At 47.9% G+C, this 12,160-nt stretch overlaps 1 protein-coding gene across 1 annotated transcript in view; it reads left to right on the forward strand.

Annotated features, from left to right (window-relative positions):
• The window catches only part of VWF (von Willebrand factor), a 134,382-nt gene that overhangs the window by 57,740 nt on the left and 64,482 nt on the right, over positions 1–12,160 (forward strand). Inside the window, exons 17-18 of the mRNA XM_082742730.1 lie at positions 3,492–3,586; positions 6,707–6,867. Coding sequence (XP_082598856.1) covers positions 3,492–3,586; positions 6,707–6,867 — 256 coding nt within the window. The remainder of the gene's footprint in view (positions 1–3,491; positions 3,587–6,706; positions 6,868–12,160) is intronic.

The following is a 12,160-nucleotide window of genomic DNA, read 5'->3' on the forward strand; positions in this document are numbered from 1 at the left end:
TGAAAGCTAGTGGCTGTTCTCTCTCCACTTCATTTAGAAAACTGGGATTTCCGGAGAGTAGGAGCCAATGGGAACTCAGGGCCTGTTTGTTGCTCTTTATATTTACTCTTGAGATGATCATGAGTCCCATGGACGCATGCTGGGGGCACCTACAACAGGTGGTAGGAAGGGCAAACACCTGTGCTAGCGTGTGTCTTCAGGCCATTTGGCTGGTCATCGAATGGGCCTCCCCATAGAGTGTTTGCCCTCTTGCAAGCCAAGATCTGGGACAGGAGTTGATTGTAAACCCTCCTGCAAGGTTTCTCTTTTCTTCTTTCTAAAAATAAAATTAAGCTTTTGTTTTTAAAGATTTATTTATTTATTTGAGAGCGAGAAAGAGAGCAGGAGCAGGGGGTAGGGAGAGGGAGAAGCAGGCTCCCCACTGAGCAAGGAGCCTGATGTGGGGCTTGATCCCAGGATGCTGGGACCATGACTTGAGCTGAAGGCAGATGCTTTCTGTGTGAGCCACTCAGGTGCCCCAAAATTAAGCTTTGGGTCACATCCAGATGACAGATCTGACATCTGCGGGAGGATATCTGTAAATCGAGTGTTAGCTAAAAACCAGAGGGTGCAGTTTCTGAAAGTGCCCATGTCAGAAAGGACTGATTCTCTTGCTCATTCGGTTCAATTTTGATTAAACAGCAGCCACATTGAAAATGTTCAAAATCATTACAGTCAGAGAAGTACAATTAAAACAGTGAGTGTTACTCATATCTATTAGAGTAGAAAAACTGGAACTCTGGATAATGCCAAGTATTGGCAGGACTGTGGAATATGGGGCCCCCGATCTGCTACGGGTAGGACATACCCTGGTTCAGAGAACCCAGTAGCTTTCCAAAACCTCAAGCTGATAATGTCATACTTCTGCTTGGAATTCTTTTCTTTTTTTTTTTTTTTTAAGATTTTTATTTATTTATTTGACAGAAAGAGACAGTGAGAGAAGGAACGCAAGCAGGGGAGTAGGAGAGAGAGAGAAGCAGGCTTCCCACTGAGCAGAGAGCCCAAAGTGGGGCTCCATCCTAGGACCCTGGGATCATGACACAGGCCGAAGACAGAGGCTTAACAACTAAGCCACCCAGGTGCTCCCCTGCTTGGAATTCTTAATAGTTTCCTTTCAGGAGGCCTTAGGATAGAGACCAAATCCTCAAGATGGTCTCCCAGGGCCCATGCACTTCGACCCCTGCCAACTCCTCCCCTCTCCAGCCTCTTGGCCTTCCTTAATCTGGAAGGTGGGTTGCTTCCTTCAAGTGCAAGGTCAGCTGCCCCTGGGAGAGCAGTTGGCACAGTTTATGCAAATTAGATATCCACCCTTGAGATCCCCACAGTTCCTTCTGGGGCATGTATACTAAAGAAATCCTCACACTGGCTCTTAAGAACACAGGTATGAAGATGTTAATCACATCTTTGTTTGCGGTGGCAAGGAACAGGTGACAATCTACGTCTATCCATGGGAGGGTACATATGTAAAATGTAGTGGATGCAAACAATAGAGAGCCAGGCAGCCTTAAAAGGACCCTGGCAAGTTGGTATGTATTAGCAGGGTGGATTGTTTGTTTGTTTGTTTGTTTGTTTTTGTTTTTTGAGAGAGAGCAGGGAGGGGCAGAGGAAGAGGGAGAGAGTCTTAAGCGGGTTCCACACTCAGCGCAGAGCCCAACATGGGGCTCGATTTCACGACCCTGAGATCATGACCTGAGTTGAAATCAAGAGTCAGATGCTCAACCGACAGAGTCCCCCAGGCTCTCTGGCAGGGTTGACTCTTAAACACATGGTGCTAAAGGAAACAACCAAACAGTGTGATATACGAGATAACACTGCTTGTGTAAATTAAACATACACACGCGTGAAATAAACACACTTTATGAGAGTACATTCAGGCAGATATACATTAAACAGAATAAGATTGTATTAGTTTTCTTTATCTATGGCTGCATAAAACAATGAACCTCAAATGTAACAGCTGAAAACAGTGAACATGTACAATCTCCCTCTAAGTTTCTCGGGTCAGGACTGCCGGAGCAGCTTGGCTGGGTGGCTCGGCTCGGGTTGGCTCCAAAGCCTGGAATCATCTGGAGCCTCAAAGGGAGCTGGAGCCTCCAGCCCCAGCTCATTCACACAGCTCTCGGCAAGAGGCTTCAGTTCCTCGCCCTGTGGACCTCTCCACTGGGTGGCTTGTGAACTGGTTTCCCCAGAGTGAGTGATCCAAGAGAGGGCACCAAGAGAGAAGCCATAGTCTTTCATCACCTAATCTTAGGTGACACTTGGTATGTCACTGTTGCCCATCCTGTTGGTCACATGAACCAACCTTGGTGCAACCGAGATGACACAAGAGTGTGAACACCAGGATATAGGCATCACCAGGAGCGCTTTAGGAGACCAGATATCATAGAAATAGTGGTGCATGGGAGGGGATTGGAGGAGAGGAAGAAAAGAATATAAAAAGTATATTGAGTACTTTATGCAAAGCCTTGTGCTGGCTGCTGAGGAGATAATGAGTGAGACCAGTCATGGCTTCTACCTTCTTAGATCTCATAGTCCAGTGATGGGGAGAGAGAGAGAGAGAGAGAGATGTTAACCAGATAATAACTCCAATGCACGCAAAGGCATGAGGGTAGGAGGAAGAGAAGTATATGGTCTATGAATGCTTGACATGGGCTAGAGGAAGGGCAGGCGGGGTTCCAAGCACATGGGACCAAGGATGCCATTGTAGGGATTTGGTCTGTATCCATCAGTTCAGAGTTTCTGCTTTGTCTGGATGAGAAGTAGTGGTGGCTCGAGAAGTCAGTCTGAGTGCCAGTGATGTTTTGGAGATGAAGTCCAAGGGCCGGATGATGGCCAGATATAGGGGTGGGGAGAAGGCGGTGGCAGGGCTGACCCCTCATTTGCAGGTTTGTGAACGTGGATGGATGGTGGTATCATACAATAAATCCAAGCACTGGAGGACGACTGGCTTTGGTTGGGGGGGGGGGGTCATGAGGTCAGTTTTGGACATACTGAGTTTGAAGTCTTTGAGACACCAAGATGGCGATCCTGTAAGTGCTTGAATGTATGGATCTCGGGTTCAAGGTGGGAGATCCCAGCTGCTGATGTGAGTGGGCGAGTCATCTCTGTCCTAGAAGCTGTGGATGACAGCATGGGGTGAGAAGAGAGAGTGGAGCAGGGGGTGGGGGGGCGAGCCTAAGGGAGCAACCAGGAAGGTAAGAGGAAACCAGGAGGGATTTTTTTCTTTTTCTAGAAGAACAGAATAGTCACAGTGATGAATAATGTTAAAAGGGATCAGGTAAGGAAAGAACTGAAGACATTCCATTAGGATTGGTAACGCAGCAGGCTGTGTTTCCGTTGACTTAGGAGACTGCCTGAGTTGGAGGGGTCAGAGGGTGAGTGGGAGGCAAGGAAAAAGAGTTGGCCAGGGTCTCCGCTCTTGCAAAGCTGGGCTCTGACCTTCCTGTCTGCAGCTACTGTGAGGATGGCTTCATGCACTGTACAACAAGCGGAACCCCAGGAAGCCTGCTGCCCGACACCGTGCTCAGCAGTCCCCTGTCTCACCGCAGTGAGTACTGGGCTCTCCATCTCCCCGCTGGGCTGCTCTGTCCCACGTGTGCATGCATTCCGGCATGGGTCAGGACTGACACAATGTTTGTGTCTGTATAACTGACTCTCAGGCCTTGAAGTGCTTTCGCATGTGTATACCCAGATTATTGAGGCAAGGAGGAATTTTAGGGGGAAAGATTGAGTTCTCTGCAAGGTGGATTCAGTGGGATTTCTGTTTTGCCCATGGTGACCTTAACCTAGAGGGCAGCTATAAGTTGGTCGCCTTGATTATAGGCGACCTTGGCTCCTTCCTTGGCTTCCTTTTGCCCACAGACATGCTGACAAGGATATCTGTCTGTCTATCTATCTATCTAATCATTTTGATTTATTTTTATTCATCATGATAAGTGCATTCATTAATCCCCCCCCCCACCATGCCCCTCCACCTCCCCTCTGGTAACCAGCGCTTTCTCTATAGTTCAGAGTCTGTTTCTTAGTTTCTATTTCTCTCTCTCTTTTTTTCCCCTCTGCTACTTTGTTTCTTAAAATCTACATATGAATGAAATTATTTGGTGTTTGTCTTTCTCTGATTGATTTTTCAAAGCATTAATACTCTCTAGCTCCATCCATGTTGCTGCAAATGGCCAGATTTCATTCTTTTTATGACTGAATAATATTCCATTGTACATTTATACACCACCTCTTCTTTATCCGTTTGTCTATGGGTGGACGCTTGGGCTGCTTCCATAGTGGGGTTACGTAAATAATGCTACAGTAAACACGGGGCACAGGTATCTTTTTGAAGTAGTGTTTTTATTGCCATTGGGTAAATATCAAGTAATAGAATTATTGGAATTATTGGTAATTCTATTTTTAATTTTTTTGAAGAAACTTATGCTGTTTTCTAGAGTGCCTGTACCATCTTGCATTCCCACTAACAGTGTAAGAGGTTCCCCTTTCTCCACATCCTCTCCAACACTTATTTCTTGTGTTGTTGATTTTAGCCATTCTGACAGGTGTGGGGTGGTATCTCATTGTAGTTTTGACATTTCCCTGATGATGATTGATGTTGAACATCTTTTCATATGTGTGTTGGCCACTGGATGTCTTCTTTGAAGAAATGTCTGTTTATGTCATCTGCCCATGTTTTAATTGGAATATTTGTTTTTGGGGTGTCAAGTTGTGTAAGTTCTTTATATATTTTGGATACTAACCCTTCGTCAGCTGTGTTGTTTGCAAATATCTTTTCCCATTCAGTAGGTTGCCTTTTAATCTTGTCAATTGTTTCCTGCACTGTGCAGAAGATTTTTATTTTGATATAGTCCCAATAGTTCATTTTAACTTTTGTTTCTCTTGCCTCAGGAGACCTATTTAGAAAAAAGTTCCTATAGCCAGTGTCAGAGAGATTACTTCTGCTTCTCTTTTCAAGGATGTTTATGGTTTCAGTTCTCACATTTAAGTCTTTAATGACTAGCATGTATGTTTAGAAAGCTTTTCAGATGGATTTGAAGGCAGGGATCTTGGACCCTTTATTCTCAGTTTGAAGGTCCTCATACTTGGTACGCAGTTTAAGGACAAGGCACAGAAGGGAGAAGGGGTTGGCCCGGCACTGGTGGGACCATATTCACATTATGGTTCAGGGAGAACTAATTGGCTTCCAAATGGAAGTCCTTTGCTTAGAAAGGACTGACCCAGTAGAGGGAGAGGAATGACTTTAGGCAGATTCATGTGCTATTTTCAATGTCCAGCTTGACCACCTCTCTCTGCCTTTCTCTTCCCTCAAGACCCCATCTCTCCAAGCGACCTGGGCGTGTGCTTTGCCTTTGTTCTCCAGTTCGCCCTGGGTGAGAAGTCAGGCTGCCCCGTGTGACTGCTTGGAGAGCATCTCTCAGCCTGGAGCTGGGGCAAGATCCCAAGCACGTGGGCAGCTCAGAAGTTGAAATAAGAACTTGTGACCTTCTTTTTATCTGTTCAGGCTGCCATAGCAAAATACCACAGACTAGGTGGTTTAAGTGTAAGAAATACAGATTTCTGTCTTTGTCTTGTAAATGTACTTCTCACAGTTATAGAGGCTGGAAGTCCAAGGTCAGGTGCTAGCAAGGTCCCAGTGAGGGTTGCAGACGTCTCGTGTCCTTCCAGGGTGGAGAGGGCTGGGAAGCTCAGTGGGCTCTCTTCATCAGGGCACGAATCCCACCCGTGAGAGCTCTACCCTCATGGCGCCATCACTTCCCAAAGGGCTCACTTCCTAGCACCACTACCTCTAGGGTCAACATGTGAATTTTGGGGGCGGCAAGACATTCAGTCCGTAAGAGACCTGAGGGTCACGAAGTCCTGCCCTGCTCTCTGGCAGTTGCTTGTGTCCCCACCCTCTTGGCTTTTTTCTATCCTATAGTCCCTGGAAGGTGACTTTTTTTTTTTTAATAAGTCAGGAAGCTCCTTTGTGCAATTTTGGAAGGCCCACCTAATCTTTTAGGGTTTCAGTTTCCTAACAAAGTTTCTGTGTAAAAATAAGGCTGGAACTTGTCCACAGGAGATAGTAAGTGCTCTATATAGTCAGATATAAATGCTGTGATGCACATGCAGGTTTCTGAAAGGAAAGTGCTGTAGCAACCCTCCTGTCATCATTTTTTCAATCAGCCCGTGATAGGTGCCCACGGTCAGGAGATACGATACATTCGTGTACAAAGGAAACAAAACCCCTTCCTTTGGGTTGTCTGAGTGGCTGTCGGTTAAGCATCTGCCTTTGGCTCAGATCATGTTCCGGGGTCCTGGGATCAAGCACTGCTGAACAAGGAGCCTGCTGCTCTCTCTCCCTTAGCCTGCCACTCCCCCTGCTTGTGCTCCCTGCTTGTACTCCCCCTGCTTGTGCGGTGGGTTCAAGGGGAATGAGGAGTGGGCTGATACAGGGATGCGGAGGGCAGACAGATGCCTTCCACGTGGGCGAAGGTCAGGGGCTCAGATGAGTAGGTGGGGTGGCTCTGCACTCTCACGGGGGGAGCCTGGCTCAGGGCAAGGCCTGCGGGAGCACCTGATCCCAGGCAGTGGGTGGCTGGGTCTCTGGATGCAAGTGTGTGTGGGGGGACCAAGGACAGTGTGAAAGTGAGATCCATTGACTCTTTTGCTTTCTTCTACTTCCAAGGTAAAAGGAGCCTGTCCTGCCGGCCTCCCATGGTCACGTTGGTGTGCCCCGCTGATAACCCAAGGGCTGAAGGGCTCGAGTGTGCCAAAACCTGCCAGAACTATGACCTGCAGTGTATGAGTTCGGGCTGTGTCTCTGGCTGCCTCTGCCCCCCAGGCATGGTAAGCCACCAGAGCCACCATGGAGCCTTGGAGGGTGGGAAGCCTTGCATTTTGCTGCAGGTAAAGCACGGGGCCAGGTGGCTCTGGAGCAGAGAGAGGAAGAAACAGGAGTGAAGCAAGAATGGTAACGGGGGGTGGGGTGGGGGGTGGAGGCTGTGACTGGGGTAGGGGTGGGGGACAGTCTTCTGTGGCTGACTCAGCCACCAGAGCCGGGAAGGGAGATGGTGGGAAAGTGTCTAGAGTCCATCCTGATGAGATCCGACAAAAACACAGGAATTCCGTGCACAGAAATGCCTCAGGAAGCACAGTGAGTATTTCCAGAAAATACTTACATTTCCCTTGAAATACTGGCATTTCCCTTGAAATTTTCCCAAGGGCGGCTGCATTCCCCGAATGAAGAGGAGAGGGCACACATATATTTGTATATCATTTGCATATATGTGTAGAACTTTCTGTTGCAAGAGATGATGTTGATGTTGCTGCCCCTTCACCAGCAAGGACAGGCCCCAGTCCCTTCCCCTCAGTGAGCCTGGTTTTCCTCACCTGGGAAGTGAGTTACGAGGTCTTGGCCAGCTCTTAACAGATACACAGCCTCTGGCCAGCAGTTCCCAGCATGCCTTGCGTGGTCCAAGGTCTGCTGATTTGCCTCTACCTGGTTCTAGACGGCTGCTGGTGGCAGGGGTCTGAGCGTGCCCAAGATCCTTGCCTTCCTCCCAAGTCTGCTGGTGGGTCAGTTTTGTACACATATATTATGGTCGGTCGTTCCCCTACCCACGGTGGAAGTTACCCACCGTCCCTGGGGTCCAGAATCAGGGGCTTGCTGTAGCCTAACGCCGTGTCTCAGTGCCTGTACCATCCCCCTCACTTCATCTTACCATGAGGCATTTTATTATCTCACATCATCACCAGAAGAAGGGTGAGTGGGTATAGTAAGATGCTTAGACCACATTCGTATCACTCTTCCTACAGTGTAGTGTTATAACTTTTATTTTTAGTTATTGTTCTTCATCTCTTCCTGTGTCTGATTTATAAAGTAAACTTTATCATAGGTATGTGTGCATAGGGAAAAAAACAGTATATATGGGGCTTGGTCCTATCTGCGATTTTTAGCATCTACTGGGGGGTCTTGGAATGTATTCCTGTGGATGGGGGTGGGGGGACAACTGCATACATAGGTTATTCTTGTCACCCTAAAGGAGGTAACTTCTGGGTTTTTCTCTTTCAAAAGCCTCATGTCTCTTGGCTTTTCCTGACTCTGATTCCCCGGTACCCAAAGTAAGTAGCTGGGGCTGGGGCAGGAGTTGGAGAGGCCATATGGGAGGGGGTAGGATGGCTGTCCTATATGACTGTACAGGATGTGAGTGATGCCCAGGCCTTGGCTTGAGGGGTGAGGTCCTCGGCCGTGGGGCTGCCAGTGTCCTGTGGAGGGAACCAGGACCCATCACCAGTGGCCCTCAGGCGGGTTGTGCATTGGGGGTGTGCAGGGCACGTGACTGATCTCTTTCCCTCCAGCTGTCCTCCAAGACAGAGAGACGAGTTGTTCACTCTGCCTGGGGTGTTCCCTCTGCCTTAGCCCCTGACGATTTTGTATTGTTTTTTCTAATGGGGGAGCTAGAGATTGGCCTGGGAGCACCCTTGACCTAGAAGGTCTTCTTTGCAGGAGGTGGCTATTCAAGGAGGTTAAATAAGGAGGGGAACCTCAGAGCTGCATAGCAGCAAGAAATAGGACAGGGAGAGGAAGCTTCTGCATTGCTCTTTTTATCCCAAGGGCCTCTTATTTGACTGTCCCTTCACTGTACCTGGAGAAGAAATTCTCCAGACATCAGAGAAGCCTCTGGGGGTCCCTAGGTGGCTCAGAGGGTTAAGCCTCTGCTTTCGGCTCAGGTCATGATCTCAAGGTCCTGGGATCGAACCCCGCATCGGGCTCTCTGTTCAGTAGGGAGCCTGCTTCCCCATCTTTCTCCGCCTGCCTCTCTGCCTACTTGTGATCTCTATCTCTGTGTCAAATAAATAAAATATTAAGAAAACAACAACAACAAACAGAGAAGCCTCTGGCAAGAAAAGGGGCATCCCTCAGGGGCTTATGTCAGCATCAGAGACTCTTTTAAATCATCCCCCCTTTTTTTTCAATGAAGCAAATGAGACGGATCATCTCAGATAATAACCACAATAGTCTATCGTGGTCCCAAATCCCCAGTGGGGAGCTAGACCTCACACACAGCATATGGGCACACCAGGAGCTCCCTGGCATTCCCCAAGCATCTGGCACACACTCTGAGGACAGTCTTTAGGTATCTGTCTAACAGCGAGGTGACTCTAACCTCAACCGCAGGGGACTCAATGCTCAAAAGCTCAGAATGTGAGAGATTGGCTTATTTTCACAACTGCCTCATTAGGATGCCAACAGAGGTGCAAATCGTTGAGGCTAGATTCAGCAGAGCAGAAAAGTCCATGATTTACGAGGTGCGCAGTCAGCTGGCCGCTGCACCGGACACGTGTTCCTGGCCACAATGCAAAGACAAAGGAGCTGTTTGGGCCCATGTGATGGTGTAGACATCCTACCCAGGGGTGTTTCTCTGTGTGGCCTGTCCTCGGGGGGAGATGTAAGGATGTGGCACAGGACCGAGGTCGGGAGTCTGCATCCTACGCACTTGAGCAGGGGGCCGGGGTGGGGTGGGGGTGGGGGCAGGGAAGGAGCTCTTTGCTGGGGCGCAGATCTTGGAGTGCAGAAAGAGCACCTGAATAGGAACAGGGTAGAGGGCCTGAGTTCTCTGTTCCGGCTTCACTCACCCTGGGGTGAGCGTTTGTTCTTTCTTTGAGCCTCGATTGCCTTACCTGTGACATGGGCATATAATTCCTTTTCTGCCTTCCTCACACATCGGCTGTGGGCCCGAAGGGGTTGTAGAATTGTAGGGATAGCTTCAATTCTTTTTGTAAATAACCAAGTCTCAGTCACAGAGGCTCTGTCGACCTCCTCCTGTCCACAGGAGAGAGCCAAGAAGGGCCCGTTTCCTTAAATTTTTGTTCTGTCGTGGACTAAAGCTTTTGTAGCTACAATAGCAGTGAATGATCAGAAAAAGGAAACAGTGAAAGCAAGGACATACAAAATATGTACAAAATGTGCACCCTCCTCCCCATTTTTATTTGATTCAACAGATGTGATGTATTACTCAGGTCAATTGCTGAAGGTTTTTCCAGTGCCTTTCATTTGCATACTCATTATCACAGAGTGACACTGGCCAGGGGACCACGCTGTTGAAGACTGCCTCTCTCTGTCCATACAAGGTATGGCTCCGTGTCCGCTGTAAGACCAGAAACTGTCTGAAAATGTTGGGAATGGATTGGGGGTCCCTCCTCTTTGCAGTCTGTGCCCGGCCTGGCATCTGCTTAGAGCTGGGGTTTCCTGGCCACTTTGTCTGCTCCTGACACTGGTGCAAAGGTCTCCTTGCACAGGACAAAGCCGGGAGGGATGCTTCTGATACATGGCCAGTGTCCTCCTAGGTAAATGGTTAGTGGAGAAGCTGAGTGGGAAGGGCACTGGAGTCCTGTCCTTCGAGGTGTGAACCCTGGCTCCTGACATTTACTTAATGGAGTGGCAAGTCACTTAAAATCCTTGAGTCTAATTTTTCTCATCTGTAAAACTTGGTTAGAAGGGCAGTTGGGAGGACTGGCGGTGACAGTGGCGGGGTCATGGAAGCTGCTTAGTAAGTGGTACTTTGATGACCTCTGTTAGAAGCTTGGGGAGGAAAACTATGAATCGTATTATGAATAGAGAGATGCTATAGGAAGTTATCACACACTGGGAGCAATTTTAAGACCTCAGTGTCCACATTCGGAGGCCCTTGAGATCAATCAAATAAGGGGGTTGCATTAGAAAAATTTCCATCTTTTTCTTTAGTTCAAAAATTGAGTGGATTTGCCTTTGTTGGAATATTACCCACTTTTACCACAAGGTGGCAGCAAAGCACAACCCACTGCCCAGCTCACTCATTCAGCCGCCGGATTAATTCTCTTCAGGAGCAGGATCCAGTGGTGAAGTGAGGAGCCCTAAGGACTCGGGGTTTCTGCCCCTTCTACAACACGGGAGTCTGAGGAAAGACAGGAACCAGAACCACTCAAGGCTACATAGTTCTATCCTGGAAATCCTGGTTTCCTGATTCCCAGGCTGGGACCCTTCAGCCCTATTTGCCTCCCTCTCTCCTGCGAGGTTGTCTTGGATAGTGTGGCACCCCAGCGTGGGGGACGCTGACTTACTCTCTGAAATCTAGAAGTGAGACTTTCCTAGCTGGTACCTAATTCAGCTGCTACGAGGAAGCCCTTGGCAGCTAGGAAACGTGTTCATCTCTCTGGTCCTTTCATGCCTGTTTTTCTCACTGGCCCAGTATGACGACTAAAGAGACTCTGGCATTGCTTTTTTAAAATGTAAAGTCTGGGGCTCTGGGGCCCCTTGGGGGTGGGCCTCACAGGTGGGCACTATAATCCTATGAGATGTAATTTTAAAAGGCCCCAAAAGCCTCTCTGTCTCAAAAATATCTTCTACTCTTTATATGACTGGTCACCTAATCGGGCCTACTGACATAAAGGGAGCATAAATTCATTTTGGCTAATAAGAGTTTTAGAAAAGCTTAATTTAAATTTAAATTTAAATTCTCACAGGAAGTCATTCACACCTTAGTGTGAATTATTTAATCAGGTTCTTGCTTCAGTAACAAACACCTAGCTATAATCAGCTACATTGACCTGGAAGTATTGATGGATAGGGGGAATGAACAAAGGATAGCTGGGAGGCAAAAAAGATTTTGGAGAATGGGTCAGTATGGTGTTCATGCATGGGAGCTGGATGGGGCAAAGGGGAAGATGGTGCCTTTTCAGAGAAGAGCAACAAAACCAATTTTTTTCTACTTCATAATTTTTCTTGGAGCTGCCCAATACCTCGTACCTTGTTCTTAGCATGAACCATTCTTCCTCAGGATGGCCCAAGTTGATGGATAGTGACAATGATTTCTGCCTGTTTTCTTCTCAAGTCTTGGAAGGGCATTTGTTAACTTTGTCTTATTATTGTTCTGGTGTTCCAAAGGGACAAACACTCGGCAGAGATGGTTTACTTTATTTTGAATGTGATTCTTAAGTGACTTTTCCCAGCTGGGGACTGCTGTCCTGACTTAGCCTATGTGTCTGACCAGTCCTCATCTGGATCCTCTATCCTCTTCATCCCCTGTGTTGTGCCTTTATCTTTCAGTCTCCAGGGATTTTTGTTGTTGTTGTTGTTTAATGCCTTAGGACTCTCTGGGTG

This window comes from Mustela nivalis (assembly GCF_964662115.1).
Source record: "Mustela nivalis genome assembly, chromosome: 7".
Classification (NCBI taxonomy): domain Eukaryota; kingdom Metazoa; phylum Chordata; class Mammalia; order Carnivora; family Mustelidae; genus Mustela; species Mustela nivalis.